Genomic DNA, 19,479 nt, shown 5'->3' on the forward strand with positions numbered 1-19,479 from the left:
TTCCGGCAGTAACGGAAATATCGGCAGTAACGGCCGCTGCGGAAAGCACGGGTGCATGCCAGGAATGAGAACAGTACTCCAAATGTTAAAAAAAAAAAAATATATTGTAAGTACAGTACAAAAACGGTTTTTTGTATAACTGTAACCTGGATCAAACAGCAAGGAAATAACAAAAATATAAAAACTGCTAAATCTTGCCAAAGTTTTCCCTCTAGTACCAAATACCACAAGATACGGATTATACAAAGTGTACAAATTTTTAAATAAAAATACAATACAGCAGGGTTGTGTGTGTGTTTGTCAAACTCTTCAAAGAGTTTTTCCGTTGTAGGGATGCCCAAGCTGAAGCTGATCCCCTTTGGTTCTTCGGAGAGGGGATACCCTGTCACCAGGCTGCTCCCGACTGCAAAGGGCTGGAAAGAGCCAGTGATTTTGTGACGCTCCCAACAGCAGATGCTTTAGTCCGGGCCAGGATCCCAAGCAGAATCAGACTGTCGCCCTCCTGGGCCCTTCCCAGTTCCAAGCTCAACTGGGACTCATCGTACATTGTTGAAACATGTGGGCTTTGGGCCGAGGCTCGGGCTGAGAACCTGTGTGGTGGTCTGAGAGCCTTCTGCCTCCTGCACTGACTGATCGAGAAAAACCTAAGGCTGCGCTGAGAAAAGCTCCGTAAGAGACAGACTTGCCTCGTCCAGGCACAGCGGGGGAATGCACAGCAAAGAGGAACGGGGAGAAAAACCCTCCTGTACACCCGAGGATTTAATTTAAATGTGATTTGGGGCTCAGCCACAATGAGGGACAGCTCACTTGCAACCGCCCTGAAAAACAGAAGCTAGGCTTCAGCCTGGAAGCATAAAAATGCTCTTCTGTCGTTTTAGAACTTTTATAAGGCTGGAAAGGCTAGAGTCAGATTATATTCCAGTTGTTTTACCTACCTTCACAAGGTAGCCTGTTTCTACAAACAGTTAAAAATCTTCCTGGTGTTTCCCCATGCGATGCCAATGCTTACTACTACACGTTCCTGCAGGAATTGGGGTGAGGCAAACTTGATTCATATTTTCCACGCGCTGTTGGTGGAGGGAGGGATTTTTGCTTTTAAATTATGTATATATATATATACACACACAGAGAAATATACAGGATAAATTAAAATCTGTTACAGATACTAGTAAAAGTTAAATACATATGATATGAACACCACGTACACATACATACAGACACACAAAAGCCTATATGAGAATCAAGTGCTCTCCTGCGGCTCCTCTTCCAGAGGAGCAAAAAACCAAACACCAAGTACGTGGCTGGAAGGAAGGGGAATCGGTCCAATCAACCCACGTGTGCCTTACTCAGCCGTTAACTGCTTCCAACCGGTCATTAGTCACTGCCTCACAGCAGCACCATGGCTCTTTCAATACCGCTGCTGAAAGGGATGGGGGATGAGCGATCTCAGAAACCTGTTCACTAAACGGGTCCAAGATGGGCGGAAGCAATCCCAGTTTTTCCCATCTGCTTCCACGCTCTTCTCCATCAAAACAGCCTGACGGTGCTCTGGAAAAATCAGCAGGAGGTTCATTTTCTCAAGCCAATGCAGTTGGTTGATATATCGTGCTAATGACAATTTGGGTGCAAGTCCACGAGAAAAGATGAAATTCATTGCCATTTCCCATTTTACTTCAAATGCCAGCTACCAGACCAGCCAGACGATGCTGACAACTTTCAGTTATTACTGACTGAAGGTGGGGGAGGGTTGGAAGAGCTCTGTATCTTTGATCAGCTTTCCAGCTTCCCTCTCAAGCACTACATTTTAAACTGAAAAGCAGTTAGACACAGGGCTGGTGAAAAGTTCAGTTCTACTCCTTGGTCCAAAATATATTATCATCTCTACCTGCCCATAGAATATCAGAATACTTTAGGCTAGAAGGGATATCAGGAGGTCATCTGGTCCATCCCCCTGTTTAAAGAAAGTCGAACTACAGCAGGCTGCTCATTCAGTTTTTGAATATCATCAAGGACAGAGAGTCAACAACCTCCCTGGGCCACCTGTTTCAATGACCCCTCTCATGGTGACATTTTTTTCTTTATATCAGTAAGTTCATTCTCTGGCTGCTTCCCCCACTAGATGATCTGAATTTAAGGCGAGTATCTCAAAAGCTTTCTGAATTCTTCATACAAAATACTTTCAGATTGGAGGACATTTCACCCACTGACACAAAAGGGTTTTCTCAGCTTAACTTCACAACTTTTCATAAAATAGAAGTCAAATAGTTACAATCCTATGTATATACTATACAGATACAAAACTTTAAAACCCTACACGCAGAGCCCTTTGGGAGTGCCGGTGTAGTGCGTATGTACACAAGTCAGTTATGCAGAGGCTGAGTACATCCCAGGATCCTTTCCCATCAAAGTCCAGGCATGATGTAGGCGATGTTGTCTAGTGTGTTTGACTGGGAAAAGAAATTCAGTATTTTTTAGTGTCAGGTAATGACTCAAAATCCTTAAAAAATTACACAGACGAGCGTACTAAGCACGTTCACTTGTCTTACAAGTTATCATATGATAAGACAACCAAATCTGCCTAGCCATCATGACCACTGCTAGGCTTATTTTCACATTTTTGGAAATGTAAGTTAACTAAACATAAAAGTAGCCTCAGTATTTGTAAGTACCTGGAAAAAATGAAAATGCTTGAGGCTTTCCTTAAGTGACCTCCTCCTTACAAACCCCATACTCTATCTCTGAATTTGAAACAAGCCACATCGACCATATCACATCAACCACAGGAAACACTAGTGATGAAGGACTCGAGCAAGGCAATCAAAGTTATAGCATATAAAAAAAAAATACTACTTGACTTTACACTCATAAGTCCTTGATGAAATTCTATAATGTAAAAGTAAAAGAAAAACCCTCAAATTCACCCACTAACAGGGTATCAGATGTGGAAAAAGTGCCCTCCAGTTTTCCTTGCAAAACGTGATACAATTCTGAGAGTAACAGTCCTTCTCATGCACATCAGAAAACAAGACCCAGCAGTATATTATCTGTATATTCTTCAAATGCAGTATTTCAGTAAGCTCAAGCCTGTGGCTGGACGGCTGAAGAAGGCCTTAGGAAAACCACCTTTCAGTTGCTGAAGACAGAGAAGCTGGAGCTGCACCAGTTGCGATTCTAGTATCTATCAATGCCACCTACTGACTGAATAGCTAAATTGCATCCTACATGCAACACGGCCACTGACAATTTCATCCGTCTTAAAATACCACTGTTGTTATGTATCTGATGGTAAAAATCAGAACAATTCATTTATTATCAAGTCTGAATACCAGTTTTCAGAAGTGAAGACTAAGTGCCTTAATCCACCAAAAGCTCCACTGCCCCTTACAACAATAAGTTGATCAAGTTTACAATAGATGTACCATGAGTCATGTGGTGTCATTGCTCTGAATGCACTTGGCAAGCAAGAAGGAAAAAAAGCATAGGATGTTTTTCCATGGCTTAGGATGGGAACACCCCGCTGACTCAGCTTTTGTGCAGGCAGCCAGTTTGTGGGAGCTCACAGCCTAAACTGTCAACTTTGTTGTTGTTGTCAATAGCCCATTCTCAGAATGAATCCATGTTTGGGCTGCCCTGATATAACATGCCATTTCTCTCTGCCAGATTTGGTTTTAATCTCTTAATTTTTGTGGACTACAGATTTATTTTGCGTTTCTGCTCCTCTCTGCTGCTTTATTCATGTCTCCTGTTGGAGGTATGACTCCTGATCTTCATCTATGTCCACATCGTGCTACATGGACTCCACAAGCTGCTGCTAAATCAGGGCTCAATATTAAGCGTAGCTCAAACTGTAAAAGAACCTGTAGTTATGCAGTTCCTTAAAACAGAGACTATTTTTCTTTCCTTGAAGAAGGTTACAGGCATGTGTAAAAGCCTCTACTCAATCACATTAGGAATCCTGAGATCACAAGTTATTTTTTATACTACTAAAGGAAAAACAGATTGTGTGATAGAGGGCAGCTACAAGGTGCTTTTTATTTTTAGGGAAAATTTGAACTTTCAAAAATACAGATATGTGTACAGGCGCATTGATTCAGATAGACTGATTCAGTCACTAGAACTGCAATCAATGCTATAAATATTAGGTCAGTTGCCTCTGGGAGAAAAAAAGTTGCACAGTACAACAGTAGCATCTGAAAGAATTTCAAGACATATTTCTCTATAAAAGTGTATGAGCAAGACCATTTTCTTATTGCACTGGAATTATAATCACATCATAAGATTGATTCACCAAAAATCTCTAGCTGGACTCTACTGAAATTAACAGTGCTAGAACGGAAACAACCACAAGGAACTCACCAAAACGTGCTTAGGGCAGCCATTCAGCTCGGGCAGTTGCGTGGTCAGACACGCTAACGGGCCCAAAGCACAGATGATTGAATCTAGAAGTACTGACAAACTTCCTGAAACAGCCACCATTCCCTGGAAGTAAGGAAAGAAAAAATTGGATAGGGATGAGTAGCGGAAATTATGGTTCTTTCACAACTGTATTGATTCTCATGCAGATACAGTATCTTCACTCTTGAGCTCCTCTAGTGACTTTCATTATTAACACAGTAACAAAACTATGCCATGAGCTTTCGAGAGACTGCTGACTCAAAAAATGTAAGAATTCAGTAGGCAACATACTGGTGTAGGAAAAAAGTAGGGAACAACAGAAAAGGTCAGAAAGTTGTCAGTTGCATAAAACAATTCCACAATTTTTTGTAATGTAATTTCTTTGGCATTTTGTCCCATCTATTTTGTTAACTGCGAGAGTCCTAAAGACAAAAGTTGTTTTATTATTGAAGTCTAAAGAAATGCTAAGTCTGTAACAAATGCTTTAGATATTGATATACTTTCAGGAAATGGAATCTGTTTGTGTGCATTTCTGTAAAGGGGAGATTTTACTCTGGTTGTTCTTCTGAAGAATGACCTCAATCATCCATACCAGAAACAAAATGCAAGAACATTTATTTTACTGCTGATAAAACAAGCAAGTATAGTGGGATGAGATGATCACGCTAGCCATAAAATTTGATGATACTATTTGAGCCAAAGACGTGTTCTCCTTACAGGCTGGGCTGAGTTCTGAAAGTGCATGCCTGTGTGTGCGTGCCTGTGTGTGCATGCATAGAATCACTACCATTTAACAGTAGGAAACCATTAAAATATGATATCTTCTATATTACTGGGTAAACTGAAACAATAGTAGCCCCTATCGAAACCACTGGCAATATGATACTGCCAGAAAACAACAGGATATGCAAAAAACATCTTGGTAAAGACTGATGGTTTTCTAAGAAGGCTTGAGACAGAAACTGAACCAGATACTGGCAAAGATAGCAAGGAAGTACCAGATCCAAGGTGAACATACAGTAAGAAAAGACTGAAGAGTTTGCTGAACTTAGAATCGCCTTCTAGGACCTAGAGCTGCAAAGGAACTGTCTTTCTTTGATGCCTACTGTTTACTGACAAACAAAGCTTTTTATTTCACTGAAAACAAAGAGCAATGCATCAAAGAAACACAACACGCCATCTCTAATTTCTCCTCCTAACAGAAAAGCATTGGTTAAACTTTTAAGTAAAATAAAAAAGTAATCTCCCCCAATCCTGTGTGCAGATTACATGACATCACTGTGACATCGCTGGTTACAGACTCACCTCTGTTTCCTGCAGTCTGTGTCCAATGAGGCTCAGAGATTCACCCAGCAACTGCAAGTGTGCAGCTACATCAATAGGATCTGTCTCGGGGAGTTTGGCTGGTGAGGAAGACACCACCACAGTGCTGGTAGGGGATTTCTTATGAGGGGAAATCACTCCTGTTGGAGAAGCTGGAAACGTACAAATTACAACTCCATATTCTCTTCTTTCATTCTTGTAAAGTTCATATCTCAAACACATGGGATGCTTAATTAGTTATGTGGGCCTGGTCCTGTGGTTTCTGGAGTAAAAAGTTTCCTTCTATGTGTCCAAAGCATCTACCTCAGCTGAATGCAATTTGGGAGATTTGGTAAACAGAGATGCCAAGCCAAAACTAACCCTTTTTCCTCTGGCAGCAAACTAATCCCACTAGAACTTCCCTTCTGCCTCTTTTTATTTTACATTTCAATCCCTAAACTGATAAAACAATACCATTCTACGAATTAGACAATGAAATCTTGAAAAATGCCGACATCATTCTTGCTCTCACAGAAAAAAATTTTTTGAGTTATAAGATGATATAGATTTTGAGCCTTGTGAGAAAGCAGGTAGGGTGTGAAGCAGGAAAGGACCTTTGTTCTTTGTTCCACAGGCAACACTACCTTTCCTGTCCAAGAAAAAGACCAGAGCAAATAAAGTGCAACAATTACCTTTTATTTTTGGTGCACCGTCTGAAGACGATGCCTTTCTCTTCACAGTGGTGGCCTCTGCTTTATTCTGTTTGTGTTGGAGATACTGAGCTTTCTGTTTCCAGATCTGCAGTTACCATGGTATGAAAAGAGAGATTCATAACATTAGGTAATTCTGTTACCTGATGCCAGGACCTGGAGGCAGAATGATATTACATAGCTAACTGGTGAAGCAATACCATGAGAAGAAAACAGATGCTTTTATGATTGCAAGGGCAAGGCTTCCATACTTTCCACCTTTACGTACTTTGGGGACATAGGTAGCATTTTTCAAGGTATGGTGGCAATGCTGCCAGCATGCTCTGACCTAAGCACCTCGTTTACAGAAATCATTTTATAAAAAAATCTCACACACACTCACCAGTTTATCCTTCTCAGGTAGCTGTTTCCACACTTCTGCCAGTTTTTTACTTAGTTCTCCAAAATCTGGCAGAAGGAAAGAAGAAAAATGTTTAAAACAAATGTTTACAACAAATGAAACCATAAAATCATGCAGACAACATGGGAAATCTACTGTCCCATGCATACACATTTCGGAAGCAACCCATTCCACAACTGGAACTCTCCACGCTGTCCTGAAAATGACTGCCAGTATGCATTCCCAGTACTGTTAAAAATGAAAAAAGCTGATACTGGAAATACGAAGTCACACATGTACATACAGGAAAGTGACACAATGAAGGCAACTCTTTAAGTAAAGAAAGAAAGAGCTAACAATTTCTTTACCCAGATTCACAGCTTGGTTAAAAGGCAATGAAATCAAATCGTGAAATCCACTCTTGTCCCCTTTGCCACCTCTTACTCAAAGAAAACTGGCAGATTCTTTGCATTCTGTCAAAATTAAGAGGTTGGTGTGAAATGGAGACAATGTGTTCTGGTAATTAATCCAACTGGTGTATAATCAAGTGAAGAGAAGGTCAGAGTACTCTCACCTATTCCAGGGTGCTCAGACACAATAGTTGTACGATATTCCTTACAGAACACTTGATAGGCAGACATGTTTTTCTTCTTTGGCTAGTCAGAAGAAGAAAAGGAAACAAAGATTTGTAATTACGATGAGACCTACTCGAATGCAGTAAGAATTTGGCATTTATTGAAGACTTAAAGAAAGATGTAGTGCTTAGATCAGGAACCTAAAAAACAGTATTTTACATGTTCTGGCTGAATTTAGTGTTTATGAAAACACAGGAACCAGCCCGAACCAGTCTTAGTATAAGGCTTATCTTGCAATAACTCTATCAATACATTTCATTCATAAGTTAAAACAACCTGCTATTCTAAATCCAGGATCAACATACACCTCTGTTATATATTTCAGTTTTAAAACTTAAAATATTTTTTAAAAAGTTATCTGTCATAGCATTGACAGTACCTACTATAGATCTGTCAAAACAATTGAGTCCTCATCATAATGTTTTGTTCCACTCCTTGCATCCTTACAAAACACTTCAAATTGGCAGGAAAACAGACAGTATAAATACATTGACAGCAGAGGCATAAACAGTTGCCGTGCTATGATTGGAGAAAACTTACCCAATAGAACAGAATAATGGCTGAACAAATTTGGGCTACGTCTGTCCATTTCCTAACACAAACCCACTCTTATCTATCTGAACACACAGAAACTGCTTTTCCCCATTTATACACTTACACAGCAACAGTTACATCACCTGTAAACTCATTCATATGCTAGCAACAATTTCTCCTATTCATATTTTTATACATTAACCATGGAAAACTGAATTTATGAGTACAGGACAAAACTGGCTGTAAGAATTAGAATTTCATTTGAAATGAGTAAATGAGTAAATATCTTCACTTTTCAGGTTAGAGCTTGATTCCTTTTTACAGACACTGGAATGATGGACTAGATCACTAGTCCAAAAGTCCGTCTGGTGATAGCTAGAACTGGTTACCTTAGAAAATGATGCAGTTGTGCTTGGTATATAACCTGTATCAAGCAAATTAAGTATAATCTTTTCAAAGAACCTCTATCAGCTAAAGACTGCATGTGCCACAAAACCAGAATGATATATATTCCTTCTGCTACAAACAGAAATCACAGTGGCTGACACATTTTTCCAAACATGCTTCAGGGAAACCATCGATCCTGGTATTAGTTATCTTTCTGTTTCAATTTAACATGCCTTTGTAATGGAGTGCCTAATTCACCATTACCCATCACCCAATTTCTATTTTCCCTTCAGTTTTTCCTTACTTTTTCTCTTTCTCTTTCCTTTTCTCTTTCCTTTTCCTTTTCTCTTTCTCTTTCCTTTTCTCTTTCTCTTTCCTTTTCTTTTTCTTTTTCTCTTTCTCTTTCCTTTTCTCTTTCCTTTTCCTTTTCTCTTTCTCTTTCCTTTTCTCTTTCTCTTTCCTTTTCTCTTTCTCTTTCCTTTTCCTTTTCTCTTTCTCTTTCCTTTTCCTTTTCTCTTTCCTTTTCCCATTTCTCAGCTTTGTCCTTCTCCTTGTCTTCTTTTTTCCTCCTCTTCTCACCTTGACCATCTGAGTGAAAAACAGCAGGAGGAGGTGGAGGAAGAACATAGGGGGTACTGGGAGGAGGTGGTGGTGACACTGTTACTTCCGCTACTGTCACGGGAGCGTGCCCAGAACTCTTTTTAGACTTAGAGTGCTTCTTCTCTCTGTGTTTCTCCTTGTCTTTCTTCTTCTTACTTTTTTTTGACTTCTTCTTCTTCTTGATTTCCCGGTAGGAGTCATCTATCACTAGCTCTCCAGCCTCCAACTCCCCACCAGAAGAGGAACCAGATTCTGGCGGTGCATCCATACCTGAAATTTCATACTCACTCCCATGGCTCTCTGAAAAAAGGGAAGAGTCAGCACCAAAACTCTCAGAAGGTGGATGCGAGTCTGAAGGTGGTTTGTGCTTCTTCCGGGATGACTTCAGGAAGCTCTGTAGTTCATGACCCAGCAGGAATGAGCCTTGCTCATCTCGAGCTGATTTCTTTGAAGATTTCTTTGCAGCTGCTGGTGCTGAAGAGTAGGAGAAAGAATCATCATCTGCTGCACTACTTTTCTCTTTCGGTGAAAGAATGAGCTTCATCTTCAAGCCATCAGGTTCACGAAGAGTAAGTGTCTCTGTGTTGACATAGAGAGGTTTCATTTTTTTAGATTTGTGGAAGCTGCCATCATCCACCGAGTGCTCCCCACTGCTCCCACTCAGCTTCTTCTTGTGGTGCTCCTTTTTGCTTTCGGAATGGCCTGAGGAAGAGTGAGATGATTTTTCAGACATCTTCTTTGAAGACTTTGAGCTTGTGGCCAAAGGTGAGGTGATAGCCTTGAGTAAATCCATGGTTGTATCAGCTGAGGATGGGCTAGAAACTGCTTTTTTCTTCTTCTTTGATGGTAGATCCAAAGGCGAAACACCTGAAAAAGATCAAAATAAATGTACATCAAGGTGATCCCCTTAAAGACGGAATTACATTAGCCCAAAGAAGTGAAGTGGGAATCCCGTAAGATTTATGATTACAGCTAACAGATTTACAACCTGGATTAGACAGAAGATCTGTGAAGCTTGTAGCCAGCTCAGCACAGCCTTACTGGTAACACCTGAGCTGATCAAACAATTTAAGGCAGGAAGACAGAGTAGGAAAGCTCTTGAAGTTTTGTCAAACTCTGTAACCTATTGTGAAATAACACATTTTGACGGAAATGTATCTTACTGAGCCTGAAATTACAAGTTTTTTGTGACAATTTTAGCCAACGTGAGACCAACGAACTGAAAACACAAGCTTCTTCATTCTGAAAATAGATTTTCATGAAATTTCAGCTTAGCTTTCCCTTTTCATTGGGCCAGAAATAAATCTTAAACCTGTTAAGCTTTTATGAACAGAATTGTCAATTTCTGGCCTGCTTACTAATTGTGAGAATAATGTTTCTATATTTAAACTGAACCCCAAAACATTTATTTTTCAACCTGATGCATTCTATTTTTAGAATTTCAGAGAAAGTAATACTATCTGCAAGTAAAATTACAGTTTGTAATGCAATAGGGAAAAAAAAAATGCAAATGCCAGAAGGGAAGGCATAGATTAGAAAACTACAACTTGTCAATGACAAGGGGGTGGAAGATCTCTACCCTCAACGATGGCAACTTGTTAAACTAGACTCTGAAAATATCATTCTCTAATCTTCTGCTGTCTGGTGCTGATCAGTGTCAGGTTTGTTATTACATGTCCTAAGACAGGCTGATGTACTCTCCCTCTATAAAGTGCTAACCACAAAGCTTGATGACACTCGTTTAACAGCATCCTTTCATCAAAGTCATGATCTGCTGGGCCCCTGACCTGCTTGATTATTATCTCACCTCTGTAGCAGAACTCATCGGAGGAGTGCTTTCTCTTCTTTTTGTGAGGTTCTGTCCCCGGAAAAAGCTCACTGTCCTAGAATAAGAAGAAAAACATTGCTGACAAACAAGAAGGAAATAATATGAGATTCACATAGGCTACTGACATAGATAATAATTTGTAGGAGATATCAAGAGTTATTTGTATTAGTGTAACATCAAGGAACTCTAGGTATGAACCAGGATAGTTATTCTAGGTGCTGAAACAAGCAAAGGAAACATACTTTGTCCCCAAGAGCCCACAGTGTAGGTTTAAGGTAAGAGACAAAAAGCATGGTACAGATAGGTGGGATAACACAAAAGATGGTATTAGTCAGGATTGGTTTCAGCACATCAGCCACCTAACTGGCATCAAGCTTTCTGTAGGCACTGCAGCACAACAGGGCTACAAGGAAATTGAAAGACAGATCTCTACAGGGAGCTCCCCCCAAGTGAGAGGAGCAATACACAGGAAAACTTGAAAAAGCACATTTGAAAGTGTTAAGAAATGGGCAATGAAAGCCAGCACTTGGAGATCAGCTGATGAGTTTGTAAAAGACAGACATCTACCTCTTAATAAAGCTAAGAAATAACTAAGCATGCATACATAGGCTGTCAAGCCTTGAAAATGAAGGTGAGCAGTTCATGTTTAATATGCTGAAAAAGATAAAAGAAGTGAAAGGAGGTACAGAGAGGTGACAATTAAAATGATGGGCGAAAAAATTGTCCTTAATATGTCATGTCATCTAATTATTATTTGTCTCTTGACCAATTTATGGTCTGAAAATGAAGCTCCTCTACAGAATCCCATCTGCATGATAGAAGATTTTCATTTTAAACTAGAACTTCTTTTCCAGATTAAAAAAAATAATAATCACAAGATTCACCTTTGAGCTAACAGCAGAAATTTTAGCTCAAAGAGGAAAGCTTTAAAGAAACTTAAGTTGTCACTATGTGATTTCAGAGTTAAGGCCCCAAAGAGGTGAATAGGGCAAGTTCATACCTCTCAAGAGCTATCGTTTCGGGCTGTCTGCAGAATCAGGAAGACAACAGTGCATCAGTTAACATTATATTCATCCTTTGCTGGCTATTTATACAACCATAAATTCCAAAAATCTTTTTTTTCCCTTTGAGTGTGTGCGTAAAAAGTTATTCATGCTATCTTATGACGTGCAAGGTTCTACATCAAGACTATGACAGCATCCTACTACCCTATTTTCTGAGGCCAGAAAAATCAGAATCAGTTGCAGTTGGGACCGACCCCCTCCTTTTTCCCAGGAAAGTTACTGAACAGTATAGGACACGATTAGCTGCTCTTGCTGTCTTCTACATGCATTTCTATATAAAAAAGAGCAAGAAACCCATTGATCCAATTCCATCACTAGCTTTACACATATCCTTATACCTTCCACCTTTTCTCTGAGGGCTTCCTGACCTGAGTTGCTATCTCGTCTTCCTCTTGCAGCAGATCCTTGTAAGAGCGCTTTTTCTCTCGCTGTATCCTGCCAGTTGCCAGCCCCACGTCATCAACACTTCGGTCACTCTCTAGGAACTCTAAGATTTATGTGAAATGGGAAAAAGGAAGAAATGAAATACCTCATTAAGGAATGACAGAAATGCGGACTATGCACAAAACAAGACAACAGTGGACATTGGCACAGAGTGATGCACAAAACCCAACAAGCACAGGGGCATAAAAAATAACAATCTGTACTCTCCAATCACAGTGATGGGGCTCAGTGCTCTAATGCTGTAATACAATCACTCAAGATCTCATTTCTAACCCTTGTATATTTATTTCTTCCTAAAGACAACTGGGCCTAGAAACGTTACCATGACTAAATATAACCTCACCCCTGGTCTCCCATTCCATTGACCTGGCAGGGAGAAGAAAGGCTGCAGTGGCAGAGTTACCAATCAAGGTGTTTATGTTAGGAAATACCACCCATTTCTCTCAAGTTCTAATCCCAGTACTTTACACATGAAAGTCAAGGGCTTGGGATCCTCCAGCAACTTGGCCAGGTTAAATTTAAGGGCTCCACAGCACACTAGCTTCCTTTCCCACTCTGACTGCATGGCCTGGCAAAGGCTGCAGAGGGTACCCTTTTTTTTTTTTTTTTTTTTTTTTTTCTTTTTTTGGCAACTCCCTCTGAGATTATGAAGCAGTCATACCTTCTTTCTTCTTGGAGTCATCATAAGCCATGGTGGTCCTGCAGGAGCCTGAGAATGTGTTGCCACGTCTGGGCTCCTTCCCCCGTTCCCATCTACAGGAAAAGGTCTGAGAAACAGAGAATGAAAATAACCCTCCCATAAAGAAGAATCACGATGTAAAATGGGATACTTCCTCTGAACCAAGTGAAGATTCTCTGGAAGACAGTGGGAAAGGAAAGCAGTCTACCTTCTGGTTGGTTCACGCTCACTCTTCAGCCTCGACAGAATATTTTTTTTAAATTAAATTGGAAGTTGTTCTTCTATTATTTTAAAGATATAAAGGACCACCTCTTCCCTTGTAAAATCTCCAAATTGCTGAAGCAATTTATTTACAAAAATAGAAAGCGGGTGAGAAGACAGATAAGTTTGATTTTCATAACACACAAAACCGCACCCAAGCTTGTGTCAAAGCCATTTTTTGTCAGGAGCCACTGTAGCAAAGATCGGGATGTTTAAAGAGAGATTTCAAACCCTTGAATCTCAGATGAAGTGAAGGAAAAGAAGGAATCAGGCAGAAATCATTGCACTACAAAAGAATAATTTCAAATCTTTTTAACTAAAGGATTGCACATTTCGTAGTGAAGGTGTGCATCCTTCTGATGCGTTTCCCAACACTACCACTGCAGCCATTCTGAATGCCCAGCCTGGGAGAGGGAATGCAAGAAAGAACTCCTTTTCACTAGGCCTTCTGTAGCACCCCAACCCCTGCCAGCCCCCAGTTTCGGGCTTCCTCTGACTGAGTCATTCTGTTCCACAGTTACTGGTATAGGGCAGGACTGAGCCCTTATGGAATAGCTGCACTCTGGTTCTCTCAGAGTAATCAGCTTTTCTTCTTCAGTCAGCAACCAGCTTAACATTAAAAGATCAACCCTCTGCTCATAAGCAACTAAACCAATTGCACCTAACTGATTTTGTATGTTTGTGTGTATGTGCACACATGTGTAAGCATTCAATGACAAAGACCATGCAGCTTGTTCATTCTAGCTGTCACAGTAATCTTGCCACACTGAAGTTATATTTGAGTGCCTTGGGAGCAGGGAACTTGTGCTTGTACATCCCTGCACATACCTTGATTTTATAAATAATTGGCTGAGGCTGAGAATGTACAACATATGCATCCTATAGTGGTAACTTAAGTGAAACAACAAAGGTCCAACTAAATCAAGTTTGCAGGTACACAGGAGATGTTGCTGTTTAAATTCACAGGAATACATGTTATTTCTTCAGGTTTTGGGAAACTGTCTGCCACAAAATGCTTTAAGCCAGTATTCTGACTACTATACACTGTTGATAGCAGGCACAGCAATTTGTAGGCAGAATTTATGTATACACACAAGACCACTGCATATGTATAGGCAATAGAGCACTGCACTTTGCAACAGAAAAGAGCATCTTGCCACTTGTGGGCTCACAATCTTGAACCAGATCTTGTCAACATTTCATGATGTTGAGCTGTCATATGGACTTCAGTGGGAACACACATGATACTAAAGCACTGTGCTCAAGAGGACAAGGGCCTAAGCTAGACACTGCTCAGCAAAACAAAGCTGAAGACAGTCATTCATGAACAGATGACTTGGAGAAACTAAGATTTCTTTATAGCTATACATATACCTTTTAGTCTCTTATTTAATTTTATGTGCTTAGCAGGTATAAAGGTTGGTAGATAACACCCAAACGGGCTTAAAACCTAGACCTCTAACCCTGCAGATACAAAACACATCCTTAACTGGTCTCATCCTGTAAATCCTAATTAGGTTCCCCTGCTTCAAATTCTTCGGTTTCAGCAGTAATCGCACAGGTTCAGGGGAGAAGCTCTCCCTCCGCGCCTCCCGTTCCTTAACGCACACGCTTGCGGGACCAAGCCCAAGCGCTGCTCTTCTGCAGCCCCCACCCCGGCCTCCACAGGGACCTCCGTGGTTCTCCGGTCCCCCACGGGAGGCTGCACACCCCACTGGCGACAGACCGCGGCGGGTGAAAGCCGAGGGGCGGCGGCGGCTCGAGCCAGGCTCCCTTGCCCCATTTCCAGCGACCTGGAGGGACCGGAGGAGGCGGGGGGGGGGCCTTCCGAGCGCGGCGGAGGGGCCAAACGTCGGCACCGGCTCCTCCTCAGACACGGACCCGAGGTCAGGTCAGGTCGGGCCCCTCCCGCGCCCCCCAGGGCACCCCGCGGCCCAGCCCCGCGCATGCGCGTCAACACCCTCAGGACTTGGGGCCCCACCACCGCCCGCCACCTCCGTTTGAAGCGCCTTCGGCCGCCCCGCTGCCGCCCGCGTGCCCTCTCACCCGAGCGGGCTCCGGCCTCACTCCAAGCCCGCGGCTCCGCCCCTGCTGCAGGCTCGAGCGTACCCCCGGTGGCGGGGCCACCCAGCGGCGACAGGGCCCGCCGAGCCGGAGCCGCAGAACGGGGAGATACCGCGGCCGCCTTACTCCGCGCCGCCGCTTCCCGCCGCGCCGCCGAAGCCCGCGGCCGCCATCTTGGAGAGGGGGACAAGGGACACCCGCCCGGCGCCGCGAGCAGGGGCAGCTAGACGAGCGCCGAGCGCATCCAACGTGGCACCCGCGGGGCGGGGGAGAAGGCGGGGTGCGGGATTGCCGAGCGCATCGATGGCCTGGGCGGGCGGGCAGCACCGTTGCCCGGGGACTGAGCAGAGCCGCCACCCCGCACCGGGCGGCAGGGCCTTGGGGCGGCAGCCGCCACGCATTTAGCCTTCCCCGCCACAGCACGCCACTGCTATCCCGCGTGGAGTTGGGAATATCATGCGCCGGGGCCTGCCCAGCAGCTCGGCCCCGGGGCCTGGTCTGGGGCCTACCCGCCGTCACCCACCCGGTGCCCCGCTGGTGCAAGCGCCCGGGGCAGGACCGGGGCCAGCGAGGGGCTGTAACGCGCTACTGCTTGCACTGGGGGCTGGGCCGCCCACCGAGCCCCCAGGAAGCCCAGCGTGGTTCCCTGGGTGCCGTGTGCCCCCTCAGAGGTGTGGGAGACACGAGTGGGCTGCAGGCAGCGGGCCTGCGCTTGGCCCCGGCTCTGCCCCTCAGCACCTGGCGTAGAGTGTGTGCCCGCCTTCCCCCTGCCTTCAGCACAACCGCCCCTCTGAGCCTGCGAGTGCTGCACTGTCGCGGCACAGCTTCCTCTCTGTCATTGTCCCTTTCTTTAAGAGACTAATTTCTGAGCTGGCTGGGCTTGTAGTTGTTGGCTGCTTGTGCCTGTCACGATGGGTCAATGGGAAAGGGTGGAATCCTGTTATTAAGCAGTTACAGAGCCAGAACTTTCATGAGATTAGTTGTGCGTGCACATGAACAGGCAGATCTCCTGTAAGCCCATCTGATTGCTGGAAGAATTGAGTAGATGTACTGCACACAGGTGGAGTCAGGACCAGCCAGAACCGACAAGCCTATCTGAGCAGCACACTCGGCTACCGGCTGTGAATGCATCGTGCAACCCTCACACCCTTTCCAATCAACTGTCCCAAGGTGGCAGGCAAGAGAAAGGCAAACTACCCCCAGCATCTTCTAAAGGGCTCATTCATTACTGCAGAGGATTCAAGAGAGAGGTAAAGCAGCTCAAGAAACAGCCTAGTCAGAAAAGACAAGTCTTTTTCCCACCAGATTAGCCTGCCTTCACTCCGACCATTCAGGAGGTCCCTGTTCAACAAACCTCATTTAACTCTTACCTTAAATCCCATCATCTCCACTGATGAAGGAGTCTTCTTTTTATTTAGATGCCGGCAGACACTCACATGACTCTTTGTCAGAGGCTGCTCAGAGTCACATGCTGTCTGCAGACTACAGTTCCCAGCCATGCCTGAGGTGAAACCTGGCCCATCACTGACATCCTGGTTCCCCAGCACATACACATCTGCCTTCTGGTCCTGCTGATGCTTTTGTGTCCTAACAAGTACATAATGGTGACAATAATTATTTGTGATACAGTAGGGCTTAGAGGAATTAGAAGAGAATAGAGGCCTATGCTGGTTATGCTGTGTGAAAGTACAGTTTGATCCAAAGTGAAGGGGTACAGCGTCTATGCACCGATCAATGTCTGCAAGTGCAGCAGCTGTAATGCATCAGAGTAAAAACCCACCAGCCCTTAGGCTGAGCACAAGGCCTGTGAAGATGTTCTCACGCATGTACACATGCATGTCTGCAGCTGGTGAAACTCTCTCTAAAATCACTCTGCCCTCCAACCCATAACCCAGGGAGGAGTTACCCAGGTGGACAAGTGCCTCTGCAAATTTATGACCAGCACCTTGCTGGAGTTGAACCCACTGCGGCTTGCTCCTCACCTCCAATTATTGATGATGTTTCTAGGGGTCTCAGTGATGGATCCATACCCCATTTGGCATTGCACAGTACAACAAAAACACGGCTCCTGTCACCAGGATTTTATAGTCTTCAGCTTTCTTGCTTGTGTTAGAGACCATAGAAACACCATTTAACTCCTGGGAGCACTTGGCCTATGGGTCAGGTGGAGGCAGAATGTGAGCCAGTCAGAATAAGCCATTTGCATGGTTGGGAGAGGCTAGGTGCAGCCTGAAGGAACAGGGATACAGATTGCTTTGAAAATTGAAAGCCTAAATTAGCCTGGTATTTGATGATGGCAAGCATTTGATAATGATAGCTAGTAAATGTGGAGGGATGGTATGTTTAATATTCTGCACCCTAGAATGAGAAAGGATTCAAGCTCCCCTGCAGTTTAATGTTTTAGTGCTGGATGGTTCGTAGGTATTAGATTGTGTCAGTGATTGGGTGTGGAGGCGAGAGAATGAATTTGCAGGTGAATTTGCAAAAATGAGCTGTAGCAGGGTACTTGCACATAAAGCCACTGAAGCACCAATCATTCAGACTTCCCCTGGTGATATCTATCCATGCTCCTTTCCTCCCACAGGACAATCATAATAATAATAATAATAATAATAATAATTGTAATAGTAACAACAACATGTAGTCTCTCCTACCGCACTTTTCATCAGTGCAGAAATGCTCAGAAAAGCTCATTTCAGTCATTCCCGTTCTTCAGAGCTAATAAAGGGAATCAGCCAGCACAAATCACTGGCATTTATTGGGTGCTTTCAAGCAGCTTCGCCTTTCCCTTTTCTAGAAAATCCAGGGATCCCTTTAGAGTGTACACCTAGATTATACAGGTCAGGTGGGGAAAATGTCAGGATACTGATAGTAAATTTAAGAGTCACAACCCCTTCAAATCCTTAACACCTGACAGAATTGTTTCTTTGCATACTCTTGAATATACGAGGTCGTAGCAGGGGAATCAGAAAATCAAACTGTCCCCATAGTTTTTAAGACCTGAATTGTAGCTTCAGTCCGTCTCAGACTATTGTGAGAATATTGCTTATTCTGACTTTCTTGCATTCTTTTGCCTACGTGCCAGGGGTAGAAACTGCAAAAGGGTGCATGATATGTTGCCTCAGGTGTCTTCTTGACAGTGAGATAAGTATTGTAAGAAATGCTTTTCCAGTGCAGAATGTTTTAGGACGCGTGTATACTTTCTTATGCTTAATGCAAGATTAGTTGCGTGCTAAAGGCTTACCGCCCATGAAGCCATCCAGTACGGTCTTGCTTTCCCCACATTATATCCACTACCCATCCTTGTCTGCCTGTTTTCTCTGGCCTGCACTAAGGTGCAAGTTTCTAGATTTAGTAGCCCTCTTTTTGCTTCATTGTTTTTTAATTCTTTTTTTACTTGTTACATTGTTTTTTAGTTCAGTGGGGTCTCAAGTGCAAAGAGGGTAAGAGGAATGAATAGTGGCATGAGCATGAGCCCACAGACAAGTCTTGTACAGAATTAAACACAGCACTCAGAGCTGTATGGACAATTATCAGTTCTCCCTGTCATAGTTTGCAATTCACAGATCTCTTTTCACTCCTGCCCCACTTTCCCATAATTTTTTCCTAGATGCCAAGATAATTTGGCATTAACGAGAATGGGACCTGGGTGAAAACCTCTGATCCCCCCCTATCCATGGAAAGCCTGCTTCGTTTTGCACACGCAGTGCTACTCTCCTCTGTGCACACTGCAACACTTGTACGTTACTAGATACCAAGCTGCCCTTAAAAAGGAAGTATGGCTTTTTACATTTAGGTAGGTTCTATGAAAAATAAATATATTTCAAAAGGCTATGAATATGGAGGAAGTGACCACGATGTTACAGTGGACTTTAGGTGAAATGGACCTTGCATGCCAATTACCTCAGCCACAGAATTTCCTTAGTCTTATTTGTAAACGAGGCTAGTGAGTCCTTTTTGAATACAAGGACTTGCTTCCTTAGATAAGCAAAACTTCAGAAGATTTGTTATGTGCATTGTTTCAGTGCTGGGGATTTACTTAAATTACTTCCCATTTGTCTTTGTTTGGTTTTTTTTTTTTTTTTGCAGGATGTGTTCATTTTCTTGCCTCTTCATCTGGGAATATAGCCATTAATGAAGCCGCAAGGGTGTGCGCATTCATCTGTATTGTCAGTACAACAGCCTGAATGTTCCCCA

At 43.1% G+C, this 19,479-nt stretch overlaps 1 protein-coding gene across 9 annotated transcripts; it reads right to left on the reverse strand.

The window, feature by feature from the left end:
• Positions 1 to 83: 83 nt before the first annotated feature.
• On the reverse strand, positions 84 to 16,719 carry HMGXB4 (HMG-box containing 4). 9 transcript variants are annotated; one of them, XM_074580396.1, is made up of 12 exons: positions 15,265 to 15,465; positions 12,940 to 13,045; positions 12,203 to 12,321; positions 11,771 to 11,797; positions 10,750 to 10,825; positions 8,647 to 9,809; positions 7,361 to 7,442; positions 6,790 to 6,854; positions 6,390 to 6,495; positions 5,701 to 5,870; positions 4,357 to 4,479; positions 84 to 2,447 (listed from the first exon to the last, which is right to left on the reverse strand). In XM_074580396.1, exons 6-12 carry the CDS (start codon positions 9,733 to 9,735, stop codon positions 2,403 to 2,405), a joined length of 1,680 nt encoding a protein of 559 aa, XP_074436497.1. In that variant the 5' UTR covers positions 9,736 to 9,809; positions 10,750 to 10,825; positions 11,771 to 11,797; positions 12,203 to 12,321; positions 12,940 to 13,045; positions 15,265 to 15,465; the 3' UTR covers positions 84 to 2,402. The 9 variants fall into 9 exon arrangements, with proteins under 9 accessions (XP_074436497.1, XP_074436462.1, XP_074436453.1 ...); XM_074580361.1 differs by lacking the exons at positions 11,771 to 11,797; positions 15,265 to 15,465 and adding an exon at positions 16,653 to 16,719; XM_074580352.1 differs by lacking the exons at positions 11,771 to 11,797; positions 15,265 to 15,465 and adding an exon at positions 16,653 to 16,710 and having other exon boundaries at positions 12,173 to 12,321.
• Between the last annotated feature and the right edge of the window lie 2,760 nt (positions 16,720 to 19,479).

This window comes from Larus michahellis, chromosome 1 (assembly GCF_964199755.1).
Source record: "Larus michahellis chromosome 1, bLarMic1.1, whole genome shotgun sequence".
Taxonomy (NCBI): Eukaryota; Metazoa; Chordata; class Aves; order Charadriiformes; family Laridae; genus Larus; species Larus michahellis.